A 23,478-nucleotide genomic window follows, 5' to 3' on the forward strand; every position below is an offset into this window, starting at 1 on the left:
TAAAATTTTTTAATATTATGCATTATGTCCAGTGTTATAGCTTTGGTTTCAATAACTTCGTGCATACTAGGCATAGCTATCTAAAGTTATTGATGCAACATTCAATTTTAAATGCTTATTGGAAGTACTATGGCTGGAAATAGTGTAATAGGTAATTCCGACATTGATCCAACACTTCTAGTATAAATCTAGTCTTATTGACTAGTCACAAATTAACTGATAAGTTAATATCTGAAAAACACCTTGCCAATGGATCTGGCAGTAAGTGATAAACCAGTTTTATAAAAGTCAATATAAAAAAATGTTTAAGAACTAGTAATTTATTATTCTACACATTTATATAGTCTCACACACACACACACACTCACACACAGTCACTATATATATTTATATATAAAGTATATGTGTGACTATATTATATATATATATATTATTTATTACAGAAAAAGTTTCTTAATATGGCACCAGGACCATCAACAGGGGACCTGAAAATTTTTCCTGGGCCTAGAGAAAATTTAGATCATAGCAGTTCCTACACCTGTAAAATTGATGTTATTTTTACTAATAAAAATTAAAACCTTTGCTTTCTATAAATAAAAGAACATTGTGTATATATCTGTTCAAAAAAAATAAAGAGTAAAATACCGACAGAATCTGATGGTTTTCCATTCCGACCACATATTCAAATCAGAAGCGTGTGATGAAGAAAATCACCCATGGGAGATAAGACATTCCCATTAATAACTCAAAGACCTTCAAAACCAGAAACCAAGCATTTCCGGACCCGAGTTGATATAAACTATTTTTATTATCTATTGGGCCGTTGCAAATTAAATGGCCATTTTTTAAAATTTAAACTTTACAGTCTTATATTTCAACTTTTTTCCATGTGAACAGTGCAATTAGAAGAACACACATATATTATGCGAATTTAAAAATGTAATCTGATTTATATTGTAAAGTTCCACATGTTTTAGAAGTACTTCTTCTAATGGCATGGAGAAAAAAGTAATCGAATAATTTTCTTTTACAAGTATAAGCAGAGACATAATGCATTTTTTGAACCAATGCCTAGTGGCATTGGTTTAAAAAATTTCATTCCTAGAATACAAATCTGAAAAATCAGAATTTAAGAATATCAATATAAAACTCCTCTAAAAACACCGGACTATAAGCATATCTTCCATTCCAAACCTAATAACCGGTGCAAACAATTATATTTCTGGCTAACGTTTTCGGTCCCTCCACTGAGACCTTCCTCAAGCCTATATTACTTCCTACTCGATCTTTTTCCAAAACGATTTTCGAACAATCGATTGTTCGAAAATCGTTTTGGAAAAAGATCGAGTAGGAAGTAATATAGGCTTGAGGAAGGTCTCAGTGGAGGGACCGAAAACGTTAGCCAGAAATATAATTGTTTGCACCGGTTATTAGGTTTGGAATGGAAGATATGTTTAAGAATATCGTCGAATCAAATCACCACCAGACTGTGCAGGAAATCACAGAAAGGTTGAGCATTCCAAATGTGATTGAACCATTTTTTGACATAAACATGTTAGGGAAAGTCAAGAAGTACAACAAATGGGTACCACACAAACTCGGCGAGAGAGATAAGGAGCATCGTTTGGAGGTCTGCAGTTCTTTAATTATTCGTCACAAAAATGAAAGTATTGAAATGCAATTCTTAACCATCCACCTTATTCTCCAGACTTTTAGCCAATAGATTATTTGCTTTTTTTTTTATACATTTGGACAGTTTTCTGGCAAGGAAGAGGACACAATAATTAATGACTTTCTGGCTACTTATTCTCATGATTTCTATCAAATTAGCATTAATGAATTTCTATTGCATTGGAAAAAGTGTATTAATGTTGGTGGAGAGAATTTTGATTAAATATGTAAGTTTTACATTAAATTAATAAACGTTCAAAGTCAAAAGTAAAAATCAGCCATTTCGTTTGCAACAACTTACGAGGAACTCGTTCCCGAGGTTACGCAGCATATTTTTGAAACACCCCGTATATGCACACAAATCATTGTGCGCATGGCCCGGTCAAGCAGCTTTAATATGCCCGAATAAGCAAGTCAACGACATAATTCACTTCTTTTAAAACAAATACGCCACCGGTTAGGTTATCCGGATGTATTAAAGTAGCGATTCCAAAGTGGACACTACCGCTACCGGGGAGCGACAAGTAAATCTAAGGAGACGGAAGGGGGTCACCAAAGGCAAAACCAAACGGCGACCGTAGACGAGGTTTCAAATCACCGACAACGTTTCCCTTTCCTCCTTTAAAATGGGTAAGAAGAAACTTTTCATTTAATAGTTTTCCAATGTTGACAACATACTACAGTAAGAACACAAAGTGCGAGGTTGGCAGAAAAGCTATTCAAAGAATATTTCCAAGCCTTTCCCGCATAAGGGAAAATGGGTTGGGACATTAGGGTACGATCGGGGAGTATTGGGTATAAGTTTACGGAACCAAAGCAGCAGTGGCTCAAAAAGGCTTGGAAATTACTGTATTAAAGCCCTTTTCATAATTCCACGTGTATGGAATTTTTCAAAATACCATCAGTTTGATAATCCAGCATCACTCCGGTCTCTTAGTGTTGGATTAATGAACTTCAACTGTATTTATTAAGAGCTCAAAAGCTTAGATTATATTAGTCATTGTTAAATCTACACTGGAGCGAAAATTGCGAAATCTGTCAAAAGGAGTCGCAGGATCGCTTCTGACGTCAACATGGCAACAGACACCACAGCCTACAATAAAAACAGCCTAGTCAAATGGGGGTAATCCCATAAAAGAGTTGTGTCCAAAAGAAAATATTTTCTCCCGCTAGATGGAGCCACACAACGGACCATAACAATGCACACCGATTTAAGTTATCCTAGCTACACACTGTCATATGCTCATAAAACAAAACAGTAATTCAAACTTAGGATAGAGCAAATTATTAATTTTTTTAATTAAGATTTTGCCCGGATTTCTGCAGAACAGTCTAAAACAATAGACATATCATCAATAATCATCTAGACCAGTGATTCTCAAAGTGGGGGTCGTGAAAGATATTTGGGGGGTCGCTGAAAAATTGATGCCAGATCAATGTTTTTTCAAATATTTTATAAATTTACTATGGATTCATGTTTAGAAATAATAGAAATAAAAAATATATAAATTAATTTTTACTATTGCACATATAAATAATAAAAACAATATAAATATTAAAATACGAGCCTAAATATAATATTTATAAATTTGTGCGCTATTGGGGAATCCCCCGAGTTCCACTCTCCGCCTAAACTATGATAGAACAGCATTGTCATTTGGAACGGTGTTCGCTAGCAGCGTTGCGTCTGTAGGCAAGTCGAGTTAGAAATACAGTAGAGCGTCTATTATCCGAAAACCGATCAACCAAAAGCGTTTCAGTAGGCTAATTCGAATTTCCGCTAGTGCTGTGGCGCTGCAATATTTGGCTATGTCTTGGGATACTCAGATATTATTTTAGTTGATATGTGTTTTTAGCTGGCAGCACTGGCGCGATCATGAGAGGGTACTTAAGTACGCGCCAGTATTTGAACGAGACTTTTTTCCTATCGTGAGTGGTAAGTTTTGCTTGTTTTTCTGAGGACTGTGTTGTGCTGAATCGGAACGTTTTGAGACGAGATTAACTTCCGAAATATAATGTTTTTTGTTTTTATATTCTTCAATATATTTATTTTGTTTGTGAAAAATACAGTAAAGAAATAATTTTTAAAAAATTTCGTTAGTCTTAACATTGACAAAAATTTAACGCAAAGCGGCACGCAACGAAGAGAAATTTCAACATGGAATAGATTAATTAAACAAAAGAAATGAACTCCTCCTGAATTTAAATTAACCACCTCCCTCCGGGATGTTTTTCTACACATACTCATTCTTCGGGGGTCCTTCGAAATTTTTAAGTGCAAAAGGGGGTCGCAGACCAAAAAGTTTGAGAAACACTGATCTAGACGATTAAATGCAATAATAATTAATAGGGTAAACGTACTTGTGGCCATACTAAGACGATTTTCAACTTTAAAAAATATTTTTATGTTCTTACAATTTGTTAAAGCAATGAAACTCAGTAAAAATAATGAAAAAAGATATTCTCTTTCACTTTATGACATTAATTTTTATTAGTTTTAACATTTTATGAACAAAATTTAGAATTTTTTAAAATATTAAAAAAAATCACCAGTTTTGACCATGCCTATACCAGTTCTGGCTATCCCCATGTTTAACTCACGTAAAACTATTTTACGAGAATATTTTTTAATACAATTGACAAAAACTGAGCATAATATAGAGCAGGGGTGGCCAACAAGTCGATCGCGATCGACCGGTCGATCGCCAAGCCAATTTTGGTCGATCGCTGGCGATGTCTTGACCTAATGTATTATATTTGTAACCGAACGCAACTGTATGCATGCAGTTATGACTTGACTCATAAGCAGTGAGTGCACTTCGTACTGAAACAGTGTATAAACATACTTTGTATTTCACACTTCCCCCTCCCCACTTAGACTATGCCTATGACAACAAGTCGATCGCAACACATTTTTACAATAAAAAGTAGATCTTATGTGCACAAAAGTTGGCCACCCCTGATATAGAGTCAATAGCCACTGAATATTATTCCGGCTTTTAAACTAGTGAAATGACCAAGAAAACATATTTTGTAGTTTTATACTCATCAAGTCTTTTATATTGTGGATATTATTTTATCCACAGCAGACTTAACTTACAGAAAAAATATTACTGCCACTGCAAATTGTTGTATAGCTTACTTATAAAACTATTTATTTATATTTGACTGAAAAAAAGTAAAATTCTAATATAAGTATAATACCCTAATAATGCATATGGAAAGAATCCATACGGTGGCCAAAACTAGTATATCATTTTTGGCCACCCGTGGCCAAAACGGATGCATCGTGAAATATTTTTGATCCGCTTGTGGCCACGACTTTAAATATAATAAACTAAATAACCTTTAAAAAATTCTCACACTTCCTAAAGCTTCCTATGTTAGCTTAAAACATTTGTACAATTGAATCATATATTTATTAAAATATAAGCCGACACCTATTTCTTGATTCCTTATGATTTAACATATAAAAGCAATTCGAATTTGTATTACCAAAATTAATCTATTTAGTCTTCTTCTTTAAATATAGCACATACAGTAATTATCGAAATAATACAAACATTTATAGAGGTGCCACTTTTATTATTTTCTGCGATAAAGATTTACTATTTCATCTTTTTTCAATTTAAATACAGAATTCACTCTAACTTCAGCACTGTAGTAAAATAAACATTTCCTTAAACCTGTTACTGGCACATAATGCATATAAGATATACGGTGGGTGACAAACGTTTTCGAACTATCTCGCAGTTCTTCCTCGGGTCGACTAGCTTAGGAATGCTTCCTAACAAAGCGTATGAAATTCGACAAAATCGGTCTCGCCCGGCATGCGCGGTCACGTGCCGGTGGAAATAGCTACGGGTCGGCATCTACCGGCGACAGATTCGGCTCCTCCTTTCGGTCGTCGCACGTGGCCACCCGGCCAGCTTTATAGAAAGCTACGGTTTCTAGCCACTTAAGACGGTCCCGGCAGGGTGCATCGACGACAACCGCAGCATATCAAACTGCGCCTCGACATCCGGATCGGATGCATATGTAGCAAGGGCAGTAGCGAGCCGCTCGGTGTTCCCTTATACGGGTATTTAAGGAACACTTGGTAGAACCGACGTATAATAAGTCCTTGCCCCATCTTTCCCCGGTATTTATTCCATCCCGATTAGAGACGACGAGTGTTGCCGTCGAGTCCGTTGCCGGCCCGGCAGTCCCTATTAGATGCCGACCCGTAGCTACCTCCACCGGCACACGACCGTGCACATCGGGCAAGACTGCACATGTCGAATTCCGTTCGGAAGCTAGTCGACCCGAGGAAGAACTGCGAGATAGTTCGAAAACGTTTGTCATCCGCCATATATGTTACACGCGTTACGCGCTAGTAACAGGTTTAAGGAAATGTGGATTTTTTCGATTTATTTGTTGTACAAAATCGCACAGGGGGTCTACAATTTGGGGAGTTCCCACCCTCTTCAGACAACTATCATAACAGCACATCTTTGCATCGACACACGTGTTCACATCAAATGACTAGGCTGTTTTTATTGTAGGCTGTGCAGACACCTACTCGTTTACACAGTATATTATTAAAATTTTACTAGACAATTTACTTTCATTTTCACGAATTAATTTAACGTTAAAATCGGCGCGATTTTATCCATAAATGTCGTCGCGGATTTCTACTTACAATATTTACAAAAGGAAGACTTACAACAAATACTTTAAAATATTCTTTCTTCCAATCTGCCCGACTTTTATGAGTCCACCAAACTTTAAAAATTCCCTCTTCTTCGTTGTGCCATTGTAATAATTTCCCGAAAGTTTTACCCTTCAAATGAGGTATTATAAAATCATCAACGAAACGTATTCTTCTTGACATCGCTTACGACCGATAGATTTCGCTTTAAAATGACTAAAATATACGTTTCGAGTCGTTTCTATCGAGTATAAATGATTTAAAAAACAAACAGACGACGTTTGTACTATTTATAAAAGTACTGGGCGCGTCATAAACCACGCCGATTTATTTATATACTGTAAACAGGGTACTCCCCGTTGCACCTGCGCAATCGTTGCGATATGATGTAATATCTTATGCCGTCCAATCATCTACGATTGAGGCAGGAGGCCGGGAGATTCTATTTTATCGCTAGCGATTCGAAGAAAGCGACAAAAAATGCGATAATCGCGAAGCGACGTAAATAGCGAGAAGTAGGGTTGTCATTTTGCTCGTCCCGGGATATAATTAATTATTTTTAATATATAAAATAAATCGTAAAATCGAATGAGATAATTATTTTTTTTATTTTTAAATAATTTAATACGTCCCGCAACCTCCAAAATAATAATATTAATAATGCTGTGTAAAATATGTATAAAAAAAAATTACTTTTGAGTTACGTAGAAATTTTCACTAAAAAAAGTTTATTAAAGTTTTAAAGTGACTGAATTGAGATGAAAATTTAAAGGAATTTAAATTTATTCTAAAATTAATTAATTGAATATTATAATTATTAATTTTAATACGAGATGGCGCCTAACGCCTCCCTCTAGTGACAAATTTTTATTTGTAATTCATAATTATTATTTTTGTATTATAAACGACTCAACTGACCAGATAATATGATACGAATAATTCTTTCTTAATACAACTAGAACACTTCTACATCCCGCTGGTTCTCTCGAGCGACTGTCGCTCCGTTTGTTTTTTCTCCCCTCCTTTTCGTTCCGCCACCTCGGCACCTACACGATTACATTTCCTTTATCTGAATCATCAACATATATTACAATTTCCAACGATTTACTGATAATAAAAATGGATTATAAATAAGAAAAATCTGGAATATTGCACAAATCTTCGTAATTTCTACGCGTAAAGTTGAAATTGAAATGCGTTTTGTTTACTTTGTAAATGAAATAGTTTTTATTCTATTTTCGGTATATAACAATAGAGAGGTTGCGGCCGAAGTTCTCGACGCGAAAACGCGTACGTCGGACGTTTAGCGCCGCCTTCTGAGAAGTTTGACAATGGCGTTTGGAACGTCTAGCATGATTCCACTGACGTTCCAAAGGCCATTGTTATTTAGATAAGGTTCAAAAATGGTACAGATTATTTGAAATGCATTTGATGTGTTATAAGAGGGAAAGTATGGAGATCCGGAAAAAAATGACCCAGCAGATTTTTACATTTTTGGACTTAGGACACGTTGAAACGTTCAGAAATGCAAAAATATTCTGGGGCAATTTCTGTATGTATGGATGTTAGTGTGTGGGGGGACACTATTTTGTTCACCCTGTTTGAAGCTTAACAACCCGTTGGTCGGGCGTGAACCTGCAAATAGTATTCGGTTGTTTTTATACTTTAGCCACTGGTGGGCTATTTTAAATCGATTTAAACAAAGTTAAATATTATTACATGGTCAAAAATTGATCTTCATTAGAATTAAACAATCTTCCAATTTTACAACACAAAACCGCAATAAGTCTTTAAAAATCATGGACAGCTTACCTTTGAAGGTGTCAATGTTAATGTAATAAAATAAGCAAACTCAGATTATATTCGAAGTAAATACAAATCTTTATTAAATTGATGTGAATAAATGAATACAGGTAACAAAAGCAAAGAACTAATTTTTAGTGTATTCAATAACATTTAAATCAATTTAACACAGTATACAACTTTGGTCCACTACCCATACAGTAACATTATCATCCCCCCTTAGTAAAAGCATGGATTATTGTCGAGTATGACTAAACGTAACACAGAGCAATATCAATAAATCACTATCACTCTACTACTCAGAGCCGGCTTGGTGGATGTGCAACAAAACAGGTTCTAATCCATCTATTTCCATGATACTAGCCAAAAGCAAATCAATAATATTCAGTGAAAAAAGAATTGTGTGACTGCACACTGTAATAATTAAATATGTCAACTTATTTTTGTAAATTTAGAGCCATGGTTATATTATTTAACCTGCAGTCTGCAAGAACTTAAAAGATCCACTACACTTATGCGTGGCATTTAAAGTAATTTAATTTTACAAAACATAAACGTGTTAAATATGCTAAGTTTATGCAAAAATACATATAAATTTTGATTGTAGGCCTAATAAAAGAGTTACTAACTTCTTTGTTATCTATATCTCATTGCTAATTGACAGTTAGCAATTTCTCTCTCTATCTTCATTTATAATTATTCATAAATAGTACATCTTATATATTCAACATCTCTCCCCAGTATATATCATCATAATACTAACTTACAGTATATATATTCACATCTCCGACAATAATTAACAGTGACAATTATATATTGCACTAGGCCTTGGGCAACCTTGGATCTTTTATTTACGATCGATCCGATTTAAAATCCTTATCCTCGGATGCAATGTCGGGATTCGAGTTAGTACTCGATTCTCGATATTAGTCTAAGGCTAAATACGAATCCAATTATTATTTTTGAGTGGTTGAGGTGCCTAAAACACAAGAGCCCAAGCGAGTGCCTAGGTTGATTACACCTAAAACTGTCACCGATATTCTTCATAGTAGTATCATCATCATTTCAGATATTGTCTTCATTTAGATTTAAAATGATACTCTAAATAACCTCGAGTTCAAAATTTAGGCCCACGGATGTGATATTCCAACATCCTATAGCATTCCACCGAGTCAATGGGTGACAAAGACGATAAAATACAACAGTAATCATGACAGTAGCATTTAGTTCAGGCCATGTATACAAAAAGGCTTCCAAATTATAAAGTAGCCTTTCATGTAAAGACATGATACATGGAGATAGAAAAAATGTTGCATAACTATAGAATCAATGATTATAGTTTATAGTTTGTAATTAAGAGAAATTACAAACAATTGATTCGTGAACTAGTATCATGGAAATAATTGTTGGTTTTTTTTAACTCTTTCCGTCCCACGGGGCCCGTTTTTTTTAGCGGGCCCATTATGGGTTCGACCAGGTCCACAATGGGCAGCCGGGTGGCGAGGGACGGGACCCGACGTATCCGGACAGACCACCCTCCCCCGAAAAATTTCTGCGGATTTATCAACCCATCAGGATTCAAACCCGGATCCACCAGAGCAGTAGGCTGCCACCTTGAACCTTGACTGCTTGGCCATCCAGTTGTCAAAAGTCTGTAGGGTTACACTCAAAAACTCTATTGGAGACTTTGGCCATCCTCAACTTACAAACATAAAATCATATTATAAATCTTATACATTCAACATCTCTTGACAATTATTATGCCAAAGAACAATGTACAGCTTGCTTCAGAGAACGTATTTCCTCACGATTCATTTTATGCTTTAATTTTCTTGAATTACAAAGAAACTTTATTGAAATGTATTTTAATTTTTTAATTATATTAAACACTTTGAAATGATAAATTTCGTGAAACAAGCTGAACATTGCAATACATCATGTCTTATATACTGGATATTGCCTCTAAGTGATCATAAAATGATCACTTAGATCCAATTAGCTCACATTTAGTTACATTCTATAAACCTTACATATGACCTCATATGCATCTGCAAATTAATAAAAAAAAACTACATGATCGCCTTTGATCTAGTATCTTATAATTAAATTTATACAAGAGTTATTTTAAACATTCAATAAAAACTATTTAAAAAGATAAAATTCGAAAATAAGCAATCTATAATAATAAAGTGAATTAATTAATAAATCAAGACATTTAAAATAACGTATCAAGTGATAAAATGAAAGAACTTGCCCGAAATAGTGCAAAAAGTTTGGCAAGACCAAGTCGTACCCGGTAGTGTTGTAAGCTCGGCCGGCCGACACCGCGCATTCGGCGTCGCAATTTTTTGGCGAGTTCTAATATATTTGATCATCCCGTATTTTATGACTAAACAGGACGAGTCAAAAGACATTTGCCACAGAATAAAATAATTATAAATTAACATCTTTTTTTTCTTTGGTACTAAATTGCTAACCCCTCTGAATTTTTTCTTTAAAAGTGTATCACAAGCATCTGTGAAACCATCAGCCTTAATGGCATGTTATGGGCAATTGCCTGGTGCCTCAACTGCTAGGGGAACCCAAACCAATCTTTTATAAGAAAATTTACTACTCCAATAAAAATGCCCGAAGTCAACGCTACACACAGTTCCCTAATTCAAATTCGTCTGGGCCTCACGTAGCCGTAACACATCACTGATCAGCTTTGATGCTGACAAAAGATTAAAGGGTTTGCAAATTGAAAGTGCTATTTTTTAATGTCTACTAAGATTATTTTTTAGGAAAAGTGATTTTTGACACTTCCTGAACATTTCTAAGAGGAGATATTATTCAATCAAGAAATTAAAGTATCTTATAACATTAGGAAAACATGTCACCACATATAATTTACACACTTTATCACAGAATTATTTACGAAACAGATATTGCTGTAATTTAATAATAAATCACCAAAATCTTAATTATTAAAATCGTATTATAATAATTAAGATTCTTTAGAAATGACGATTCATTTATCATTCTGAAAATTTTTGTTAGTAAGATGTAATTTGAATGGAAGGTATAAGTATTTGAATAAACCTCCTTATCCATTATTATCCAAAATGATAAAGTGGAATAATTCACATTAATTTTTGCAAAAAATTCAAGGGACCAGAGAAATTTTACGTTAGTGACACGTTTTCACTATATACAGGTTCCGTTATAGACGGGTTTGATTTTAATATAATTACTATTATATAATTTATGGAAATAGAATAATGATTTATAGCAAGAGTCATTCCCACTTCGTCACTGGTGTAACAATGAATAGAATCGCATTCAAATAATCATCTTTACATCCAGATATCATCTACTAACAATAATTTGCAGCTTCAATTTCATAATAATTGATAATTATATCAATTTTTTTATAAAATTGAGAATATATATTTCTATTAAAAAATTATTATTATATACAACTATTTTAAACAGTAATATTAAGATACGCACGTCACACTACAACATTCAACGAATATTTTTAACCCCACAAAACACGTCACTGAAAAATGCACAGAAGAAAAATAATAAAAGAATTTGTCGAAAGTCAAATTACCAAATAATATGAGACGTTTCACACTAATTTTAAAACTTCCTAATCCTATTTTCATTCTTATTTGGATGAGAAAAGAAGCTGTTATCGTCATCATCAAGTAAGGAATAAATTCGATTCAATATCCTAATATAATTGCTAACTCTCGATATATAGCTCTTACATCTATTAACTTAATTGCTTCTAAATGCATTTTACAAGTTTATACTTTACATATGAACATATACTTCACATTAATTAATTTACAATACACTCAACAGTAAAAGCAGAAGACAGAAGTAAAGCAATTGTCATTTATCACGTAAAATGACTACAAAATATTGCAGACGACAACTGATGCGAACCGAATGAAAGTATATACTAATAGGTAATACACAGTATATGCAACGAAAATGTACATTTAAAAAGAAAATTGAGAATAAAACAAACAAATCTAAGCAGAATATAGACTGAATTAAATAAAGTAAAAAGTTTCATAACTATAGTATTTCGTGTTATGTACAGTACTGTACATTATACTGTCGGCAACAAATCTAAATCGTGAAAGTTTCGGCATTACTATCGATATCACCTCGTAAGACACAAATGGTTTACACGATACGAAGCTTTCGATACGTGTAATTGGTAATTCCGTACAAAAATAATAATTGCCGAATTGAAAGTTTTCAAAAATTTACTTGTTTGCATTAAAATCTGTCTGTCGTATTAGTCGTCATCCATATCTGGTAAAAACAAAATTAAATTAATTTACAATTCAACAATTATTATTACAGTAACTTATAGTCAAGTTATTTTTATTTCAAGAAATTTCATTATTTAAAAACTTTGCTCTGTGTTTTGTTTGATTTAATTGAATTACTATTACAGTCTTTATGAATATTGAGGGTAGCACTGGTTAATGACACAACTTGTTTTTAATTGAATCAATTATAATTGCCAGAAAGTTATTCTCTTTTGACTAATTTATATTAAGTAAAATTTATAAACTTATGTTGTTATCAATAATATAATATTCTTAAAAAAATCTATGTAAAGATCTTTACGTCATAAAAATCGGGTTTAAGATGGAATTTGAATCTTGCTCCGAGCTAATCCAAAGTCTATATGTTACAAAATGAAATCAATTTAGATCATCTATTTAATTTATCAAAGAATAATAAATTCACCTCTATCTGTACTGCCAAATTAATTTGATATGGTCTTGTAAAATTTGACTATATAAGTATATTTAATACATACTGATTTTCATTGCATGATACATGAAAATATGTCAAAAGTGTTTATACTTATCAGTCTAATAAGTTCTAATTCTAGGCCAAATAACCTCAGGGTCCATTTACACACAACAGTGACATGCCGGCACAGTGATGAGTATTTACAGACAACAGCGACGCGACCATGCTGTCTGTGAGTGGTCATGGACTTTTCTGAGAATTGGCTATGACAGCTATATGTTTGGATGAAGAAGAAAAAGAAATGCAATCAAAAAAGCGCTGCAAGTGGATACATCAAGCATGGATAAAAAAGATCAACAGAGTAGGAGTTTCATACTCTTTATAAAAAATTAATAGATGACGAATATATTTTTTGAATATTTTCGAATGTCCCAATATGCATTTCGTATTTTATTGAACAAAATAGAGAAATATTCTTTTTGTACCCAATGTCCATGTATTTTGAATGAGATAAATCAAATAGAACAGGGTGTTGATGCAAAATTTCAATTAAATGTTCATCATCCATTGGAAAACAAAATTTACCATCAGTGAAAGTAACGTTCCAGTCAAATGTACTTTCACGGTACGGTCACGCCACTGTTGCTGCACAGCATTGCGACGGACAAGGTGGTTTAAAACTAGGTCGACGATTTCCTGCCGGCAGAAAATCTCTGCACCGAGCAGACACTGCATGGTCATGTCACTTTTGTGTGTAAATGGACCTTTATTAGTCTGGAATAAGGACAGTTAGTGCTTAGTGTAGGATTTAGGTAACAGCACTATGCTTAGTTGCATCTCTACATAAGTAACAGTGTAGTAATACTAGGATGAAGTATTCTATATAGGCCTATAGTCAATGTTAAAGGAGAATTCAACTTTTTTAGAAATTAAATCTTTTTAATTTTTAATATGAACTATTTACCTATAAATAAAAACAGGATAATCCCAGACATTTTTCCAAGCCAGGACAAACAGTCAAAAACAGGGACTGTTCCAGTTAATCCAGAATGTCTGGTCACTTTAAACTAGCGACACAATGTAATATGATCAGTTGCAAATTGAGTCTGTTGACTTTATATCGAAAAGTTTTACCTTTCGAGACTTATGGTGGTTTCTGTAATTTGATTTAATTCGTGTTGGTGACTTTCAAGATGGAACTAATTAAACACTAAATACTGTAATTTTACAGTTTACAATACAACAATAATACAATGTATAAAAATTAAACTTACTTCCCAATTCTGGAAATATCTTTTTCTCAACACTCCATAACTCTGTTCTTACCTAGAGTAAATAAAAGTATTGTGTAAATATAATGAAAATAATAATTATGCTGCAGAATACATTGGGCTATTCACAATCAGAATGTACAGCAAAGCACATCAACTCAAAACAATACAAAATCTGTTTTGCTATTGCAACAATATGATTAATGACACTATATTAAACAAAAAACATTATAAGCAAATACAAGAGAAACCTTTACACTCCAGCACTTAAACAAGACATTGTATCAATGTAACTAATATTGATTAAATGTAAAGATGATACAATCTGATACCATTATTTTTCTGACAGATCTGATCTAAATACAGTGATACTTTTCTCACTGTACTAAATACTAAATACTATGATACTAAATACAGTCTTATACTTTAAATGTTCTAGATTTGAATGCTAAATTCAAAAGAAATTAGACCCAGAGTTTGAACAATACTTCTGTGTTTGAACTGTGGGTGCAGTGGAAAAAATGCACCCATTGTATCAACGACATGTCGTGCACCCAAGTTATCTTTTGCTTTTGCTGTAAAAGCAAAGCATTGCTTTATTTTTGTGTTTGGTTATATATATATATATATATATATTACCCCTACCCATTAACCATGACATCCAAAAAGTGTGTGAAAGCAAAAAGCCTAAGAAGAGGCTGTAGTATCAACAATTGAGGCAAAAAACAAACTTATTGCAATGTGAAAGCTTTGCATGTGACAGATCTGGCAGCTAATTTAAGACAATAAAGTAAATGGAGTGCACCATTCTTAAAATCAAGAAAACAATAAAAGCAGCAAACTTGGATAAAGGTGTGACAACATTGACTTCCAGGAGATCACATTTCTTTGAGGATCTGGATAACTGCTTCTAGTGTGAATAAATAAGAAGCAATTGACAGGCAACATCATCTCTGAGAGGATTATTCGTGAGAAAGCCAAGCAACAGCATAGTGACCTTAAGATACGGGACATCCCCATTCCTCACTAAGGTAAAGTAAATGCAATTTTCGTTTTATTGTACAGGATTTAGAGATTTTATTTATTGTTTTCATGTTTTAATTTATTATTTAAGGCATTTAACTGTGTTATTTTTATCTTAAATTATGAGTTTTTGTTGATTTTCTTGTCTTATTAGAATATAGAAAACAAATTAAGTCCTTTTACATATGTAAAACTTTACTCCCTATATCATTATGAAAAATAAAACTATTTGCTCTACACACACAAAAAAAACCCTTGTTGGCACTACAGCACTCCTTCAAGTTTTCCTTGGTTCTTGCTCACACATTAAATACAATCTCCAATAATATTTGCTGTTTAAGTTTACCAAAATGAGTATTGTTTAGGGTCTAGAATGGATTAATACACTTTTCATTATTTCTAATAGGGAAAATCAATTAGGACTTTGAACAATTCATAGTTCAAACAGCCTCCCGAAACAATTTAAATTCATAGTTTGAAGTACCACTGTATTGGAAACATTCAGATATGCTGATATAACAATATTGAACCAGTATCAGTTAGTAAATAAATTATTATACATTACATCTTAACATTTGCATCACACTATACAAATCAACAATAATATTAATAGTTGCTAAGCAGTCAAAGAGGTTTGAACATAGATGCATATACTAAAATACAAATATAATAAAATAATTATTTTAGTTATGCCTTAATATTGATTCAACATAGCATCAGTATCCAACTTAAATATTATATTTATTATCATGACAGTAACTATAGTAATAATACTCAAATATTAGACTTACTGTGGGGAATTCATCCAAGTTCATATCGTTCACAAAGTCAAATTCACACAAATTGTTCGACGGCCGATTAGAAACACTTTCATCTTGATCGGTAGAAGGTATATCCATATTAGAAGTGTTTTCTGTATTCTGAATGCAGTTTTTGGTACTGTCCATCAAATCAAGTATATCATCAAAAACTGAAGAATCTACTATTTGAATTTCTTCATTTTCATCCAACAATACTGTAAATTCAGAATTTGTTTCAGTATTTGACGATTCTTGATCTTGGAAATTAGAATTTACTGTTTTATGACGTTTCTGATACAAAAAATTCATCAGATTAACTTCACTTCCATTATTTTCATATTCCGAACTGTAATCGGATAGCGGACTAAGCTGACTTTCTGTTTTTATCCGATTTTCCACTTCTTGCATATCATTTTCATTCATTATATCAGTCTGAATATATACAGGTGTCGTGTTATGCACCTGAACATTTAAATTATCATCTGTTTCCAATATGCATCCTTCATCATCAGAAGAAGAACAGGAAATATCCTGAATTTTTAATAGTTTTCTTCGTTTATTTTCTAAAATAAATATACAAAAAGATAAAATCTAAGTAATGACTTTCAAACCATTTTTTACATAAATCTGCATTAAAATATTTAAGACATTTTATGTTTGACAGTAAATTTAAATGAAAATTAAAATGTTTGTATATAAAAAAATAAATTTTGAAGAATCAACAAGAAATTATGGCTACTTTTCATTAGTTTAAAGTAACATCATTGTCAACTTTGTTACGCTTCAAATTAACTCTATAGCAATAATCTACGTTTTTTAATTATGACACTGTTCGATATATAAAAGGACTGTTTCAAATAATTCGGCTCAGAAGTTACGTCTAACAATAGCACCAATGTACTGTACTTATAGTTTTATAATACTCTGCTTATTTAATATCCCTTCCAATTTGGCTCCCGAGGAACTTGCTTCTCTGCCTCGTCTATCAACGCGGCCCTGATATACAGCAGGATCTAACTGTATTCGGATGCCTCTTGCAACTTTTTCTTCTCATTAAGTTTGAATGTTATTCCATTTATTATCATCAATTAATTTTATCATCTTCATTTACATGGTTTTAAGCCCATATAATTAGTTTTAGATCATGTATATAACTTTATAACATTTTCATCTCTCTCTCTCTTTAATTCTTAGTGTTTTTGGGCCTCTCAGTATATCAGTGGTATTAAAACAATTGTGGTATAAGTGCAATGTAGATCTAATACAGTAAAACCTGTGTAAACTGGAATTGCAAGGTACTAAATATTTTTTCCATTTAGGCAGGTTTCCATTTTATTCGTGTTCTATTTTGGACACGAATCCGTGTTACACTTTCGTCGACAGTTTTGATATACCGGTCGACGGGCCGAGGCCGCAAAAGTACTAAGGTTTAAGAGTGCTGCCATTTTCAATCTCCAAGAAAGCAGAGAAACATATACATTAAAGAATATGATAACTTATTAAAATTTATATATATATATCAACATCCAAAAACCCAATGTATTGATACTAAGTATAATTAACTTTATAGTAATAATCTATAGGCTATTATTTAACAGATATCATTTGGATTATTATTAAAATTTAATCGAATTAACACAGAAATAAAATCGAAACTTACTATTAAATTTTTTCAATTGATAGAGTCTGTATTTTGATTTTTTTGACGTTTTGACAGGTAAAACTTTATTTTTTAATTTATATAATGAAGATCTAAAGCGATCTTTGGCGCAAGTATAACATTTGGGATCATTTTCGTCAAATAAGTTATTAATTTTGCTCCAAGCCTGTAATTAAAAATATTTAAAAATTAGTTTGTATACTGTTCACAATCATGAAAAGAAAATTATGGTTTAAATAGTTTAAAAACTTTAGCAAAATATTAATAGGACTTATTATACTGGTATGATTGCCTACACACGCAGAAGACGCAACAGTCGAAATTGAAACGGTATTTATTAATATTTTCATCTGTTTTACCTGAACACATGTTTTTGTGTGTGTTTTAGACCTTTGGTCTCTCTTCGGCAGATTTACAATAATATGAAAAAATTATACAACAAATTACATTTTCTAAATCTACAATATATTTTAAAACTAAGATTTTTAATACTTCTAGAACGCAGCACCCTCTGTAAATATAAATAATGTCTAAAGAATAGAATACTTAACCATTACAGAATGAGAACAAGACGCAAGGAAGGTGTAATTTTGGAGTTTGTTTTTATGATATTTGTAAACTATATTATTTTATTGTAAGTTTTAAAGTTTATTGGGTGCAACTCAATACACTCAATAAACCCAACAGTATTTTAAAAAATAAAGATAAGCAATTTTGATCAAAGATACACACAATATAAAAACCTAAGTCACGTCTATATTGTTTCCAAGAAACTACCTTCACAAAAACCAAAAACCCACCTTAGCATTTTTCTCCATTTATTTTTGTCGAAACAGTGTCTTCTTTTTTCTTGTTTTGTTTGGTGTCACGACTTGGTAAATTTATACACACTTGGCAAATTCATCTATTTAATTCATAATCTTTACAGAGATGCATTTCGGGCTTTCGCTCCTCTTCGGTCTGTTACGTAATGTACATATGTTGTATCCGGTGGCATCCGTCCGGCACCTTCCGCACTACGTCTTCCCACTTTTCCCTCCCTGCTAACTTGACTGCTTCCTCCGCATGTCTCGCAGCATGTAACTTCTCCCTCCGAGAATGCTGCACACACACACACCTACAACTGTATAAATATACTTTTTAAGGCTGTGTCAGATTTAATTTTTTGCAGAAAAACCTCCGATGCAGCGACACAAGGTTCAAAAGATGCAGATTTTATACGAGAAAAATCAGATAGCAAACCACATCTCGTTTCACAAGTGGAACTAAACAATTTGGTTTGCAACTTGCATTTATCAAAACAGCAAGCAGAAGTGTTAGGTTCACGCTTAAATCAGTGGAATTTATTGCATAAGGATACCAAAGTTTCATTTTCCAAATACAGAAATAAGGATTTAATGAAATATTTCACTATGGCAGATCAGTTGCGTTGTGATATAAATAGTTTCACGTCCCAGTTGAATATTCCTTATAAAGCCGACGATTGGCAATTATTTATAGACTCGTCTCGAACGAACTTAAAACCAGCACTACTGCATAATTCGAACAAGAATCCTTCTATACCAGTAGCGCATGCTGTTGGTTTGAAAGAAACATGAAAATATGTCATTAATTTTAAAAGCAGTCAGCTATAGTGCTCACCTATGGTGTATCTAAAAGTTATTGGTCTTCTTCTCGGACTGCAAGGTAGCTTTACAAAATACTGCCGCTTTTTACGTCTGTGGGACAGTTGTGCAACGAGTGAACATTATGTGGTTAAACATTGGGCAAAAAGAGACACTTTCACTCCTGGGCAAAACGATATTAAGTATGTTCCATTAGTCAACCCTCAGCAAGTAATTTTGCCCCCTTTACATATAAAATTAATGTTGATAAAAAATTTTGTTAAAGCACCAAATAAAGAAGGACCAGGATTTAAACATGTAAGCCAAGTGTTTCCTAGGTTAAGTGAAGCTAAATTAAAGAAAGGAATATTCGTTGAGCCTCAGATTAGAAAATTACTTAACAATGAAAATTTTTACACAAAGTTGAAAAATGTAGAGCTAAAGGCATGGAAATCATTTAAGGATGTAGTCCATGGTTTTCTTGGAAATAACAAAGCACAAAATAGTGATATCTTAGTAAAAAATCTCCTGCCGAACTATAAAAATTTAGGCTGCCGGATGTCCTTGAAAATTCATTTCTTGCATTCTCATCTGGACTTTTTTTCCACTAAATTTGGGTGCAGCGAGTGGTGAGCAGGGTAAACGGTTTCACCAGGACATATTGCAAATTGAGCAGCGTTACCAAGGGAGACGGGACAAATCGACGACGAGTGACTACTGCCGGTTTTTGCAGAGATCCTACCCTACACCAAAGGAAGAAGTAATTATCCGACTCATAAAAAAAATTTCGGGTACTTTTTATGCCTGTTTTAGTTATGTTATACAATAGTTTTTTTATTTAATCAGCAAAATAAAACACGAATACTAGAAATTTATTTAGCATTGAATTTAATATACAATAAACTTGGTCACTGTGGAAAATTCACATATTTCATCAACTTTTTAATGGTATATAATAAAAATGTGGTGGGTGATGGAGAAAAACTGGCTTCATTTTCAGATTCAGCAAACAAAAGAGAATAAAATTCACTTACTGCTGTTTCTATTCCGAAAATATTTTTTCAATTTGTGGCGTGGTGTTATAACTAAGTAATGAATACAATTGATTTATATTACTTTGTAATAACTTAAGATATTGAATTTATTGAGAAAATATATTTTGTAAAGGCTTTTTAATTATGAAATCATGAACCGACTTTTTAATAGTAAAAATAGAAACAATTATTCTCGGAGAAGGATAAAATGCATGCATTTTTAAAAGATTTAATTTTAATGCTTTTAAATAATTTTTTTATTTAAAAAATAAAAATTGTGCAATTTTAGGTCATACAGTATTAAATGTAACTTTGTCATTTATTAGGAAGCATAACGGATAATTTTTAAAAAATATTAGAGGTTCCTTACTTTAAAATTTAATTATATTCAGAGAGATCTTAATTTATATTTAGAAGTTGTGTTACATATCAATTTTATATACGTATCGTATATATTTGGCCCGCTTTCCGTCGGAAACCTAGCTGCAATGGTCTTTTTTTTTTTTTAACTCTTTCTGCCCCGTGGGCACCAAGAGGACTTCTTCTAGCAGGCCTGTTATGGGTTCGGCCGGGCGGCGAGGGACGAGGTCCGACGTATTCGGACGGACCACACCCCGAAAAATTCCCGGGGATTTTTTGACCAGTCCGGATTTGATCCCGGGTTCCCCGGAACAGTAGGCTGCCACCTCGACGGCCAGGCCATCCGGCCATCGCGCTCCTAGCAAGCAATGATGGCCAGACTCCAACCATATTATCTAGTAACATTGTTTCAAACTACCATAAATTTACTTTTTGTAAACTATTTTCATTCGTATCGTACAGCTACTTATTATACAGAGCAGACTGTAAAGTCGCTCCGTAGTAGGTGGGGAAACGGGAGAAGCTCGGGCAAACGAAGTAACGAAGTCGCGGGCTCCGGAGGCACAACCCACCGCGCCGGCGACTCTAAGATCGTACCGTCGTGGCCGTCCAGAATGTTTGTTTTATATAATTGTATATAGAATAGGAACTCCTTTCTTCTTTCCCGTAATTCTTATTCCTTCCTTCTGTCTTTAACCCTTTCCCGTCACACGACGGGAACTTTACCATTTGCGGATCCCGACTGGCCGGCGTACAAAGGGAAAGGAAGGGGACCGGGGGAAACGACCGTCACTTTTTGGGTCCGTCACCGACGACACAGGAGATCGAGCGAGAGACCAAGTTACACGCTTCCGGGAGTCAGACTTAGGAGATAGAGGGTCGGTATAGACCACGTGCGGACGCGACTCGGAACTAAGTATGCGAGCCCTCCCGTACGAGCTCGAGAACCCACCTCGGCACGTTCGGCGACCTGTCGTTATTATCCCGGACGCGAACGAATCGGACGTTCGCCGTCCACGAAGCGACCACGGTCGACATTACCCCAGTATTTGGACCCCCGAACAAAGCTACCGGTAGATTATCCAACCGTCCTTCATCTTTTCTTTTCTCTTTCTAGTTGTAAGCAGTAATAGTATTAGTTTTAAGCAGAATTGTATATAAATTAATCGTCGCGGGAAGTTCGGGCGAAAGTGGGGACGTCGTACACATATGTACTTTTGTTCTCCGTAACGGCTGGGGTCAGACTTCCGTTCCTTCATTTCGATCGATAAAAATGCGATTCGACCATTAATTGCATCGTCTTATTGTCACGTGTTTCCCATCCTTTCGCATGCCTCAGAGGTTAGTGTATGGAGAAAGAAGTGGCTCGTTTGCTTCCGGTGTAAACATGGCGACAGACACCGATTCCTTTTAACCTTTAATTGGCAAAATTTTAATCAGATTAATTTTCGCCCTTTAAATTAATATTCCGATCGATAAACGAGAGCTTTAATATTTATATATCGCCGCAAATTTAAGTAACGACAATAATAAATGGCGTGCTTACAACGAATACTTGAAAATCCTCTTCTTTCCAATCTCCGCCACTTTTATGGGTCCACGAAACTTTAAATATTCCCTGTTCTTCGTTATGCCATTCTAATAATTTCCCAAAGGTATTGTTTCTCAAATGAGGTATTATAAAATCTTCGATAAAATAATCTCTTCTTGTCATCTGTAAAAATAAATCAATTCCGTTAAAAAATTGACGAAAATAAACGTTTCGAATCGGATCTTCGATAATAAACAATCCAAAAAGCATACTTTTGCTAATTTAAACGTCGACTCGACAACACACTGACAAGCAGGACACGTGAGTACGTCCCAACACGATGCCGCGCTATTTATACCAACCGTGAAGGGAGTTCCCGCAACGCATGCGTACTCATAACTATGATGTAACATCTTTCGCCAGCCAATCGTCTACGACTGCAGTTCGGCACGGGGAGTCCCCCGTCGCGTCGCTAACGGTTGAAGAAAGCGACAAAAGTCGCGATAATCGCCACGCGAGCAAAATATCTACTATGACGAGTCGAAAAGTTCCTAGCGTCTTTTATACTAATTTTTCAGAAGAAAAAAGAGAAATAAAAATATTTTTTAAGCGTTAGGCCACCCTCGACAGGGTGGTCCTAAAGACAATATACCGAGAATGCGAAAAAAAATAATTGTCGAAAGTCTTGCACTTTTTTTAGAAGTTACGTAGCATTGTTTTTAACAATGTCGGAGAATATGTAATAATACGCTGTTAATTGTGTATCGAACGCGAGGATGACGTCTTAAGTTTTGTTGGAGAAACTACACCTATGCTAACTAAAGTCGTGGCTTGGACCATTTTTGTCAATTTTAATGAGTTTTCTGTCTATTGTTTATTTTCTATTAGTTCTTCAAAATGCCAACAAAATATGTAGAAATCGATTGACGTTTTTAGTATTTAAACACTTGAACTTTTTATTTAATAAATGACTTGAAATTACTTAATACTTTAAATAACATTTTATGCGTATTTATTTAATGCTCTATTTAATGCGTATTATTTACTTTATTGCAGATGTTGCCGGTGTGGCTTTATTAAGCCTTGTTATTTATTTTTCTTTATTTCCTCGTACCATCCTCCTGTGGTAAAACTGTACAGGTACTGTACAGTACTTTCGGCTTCTGTTTACCTAACCACACTGTAGTTAGTTGACCCGTGTGGTCTGAACTGTAATAAAACAAAAGGAGGTGACACCCGATCGGTCGAGGAGTTACTGGCAGAG

At 33.8% G+C, this 23,478-nt stretch overlaps 2 protein-coding genes across 2 annotated transcripts in view; both read right to left on the reverse strand.

Annotated features, from left to right (window-relative positions):
- LOC136981570 (uncharacterized) overlaps positions 1–22,627 on the reverse strand; it is a 32,241-nt gene extending 9,614 nt beyond the window's left edge. The window contains exons 1-3 of the mRNA XM_067277892.1: positions 22,487–22,627; positions 22,230–22,397; positions 17,686–17,851 (exon numbers count right to left, since the gene is read on the reverse strand). Coding sequence (XP_067133993.1) covers positions 17,686–17,851; positions 22,230–22,397; positions 22,487–22,627 — 475 coding nt within the window. The remainder of the gene's footprint in view (positions 1–17,685; positions 17,852–22,229; positions 22,398–22,486) is intronic.
- LOC136981565 (uncharacterized) lies at positions 12,411–16,448 on the reverse strand. Its single transcript, XM_067277886.1, has 3 exons — positions 16,017–16,448; positions 14,206–14,257; positions 12,411–12,478 (listed from the first exon to the last, which is right to left on the reverse strand). Exons 1-3 carry the CDS (start codon positions 16,446–16,448, stop codon positions 12,462–12,464), a joined length of 501 nt encoding a protein of 166 aa, XP_067133987.1. The 3' UTR covers positions 12,411–12,461.
- Positions 22,628–23,478: the final 851 nt, after the last annotated feature.

This window comes from Centruroides vittatus, unplaced genomic scaffold (assembly GCF_030686945.1).
Source record: "Centruroides vittatus isolate TY-2023 unplaced genomic scaffold, ASM3068694v2 contig_767, whole genome shotgun sequence".
Taxonomy (NCBI): domain Eukaryota; kingdom Metazoa; phylum Arthropoda; class Arachnida; order Scorpiones; family Buthidae; genus Centruroides; species Centruroides vittatus.

What these genes read in the sequence shown, in the direction of transcription:
- LOC136981565 (XM_067277886.1), bottom strand. Translation starts at nt 16,448, where the DNA reads ATGAATGAAAATGATATGCAAGAAGTGGAAAATCGGATAAAAACAGAA. An exon ending in ACTTGGATGAATTCCCCACA is followed by an intron (nt 14,258 to 16,016) that starts GTAAGTCTAATA and finishes TATTTACTCTAG; the next exon opens with GTAAGAACAGAGTTATGGAG.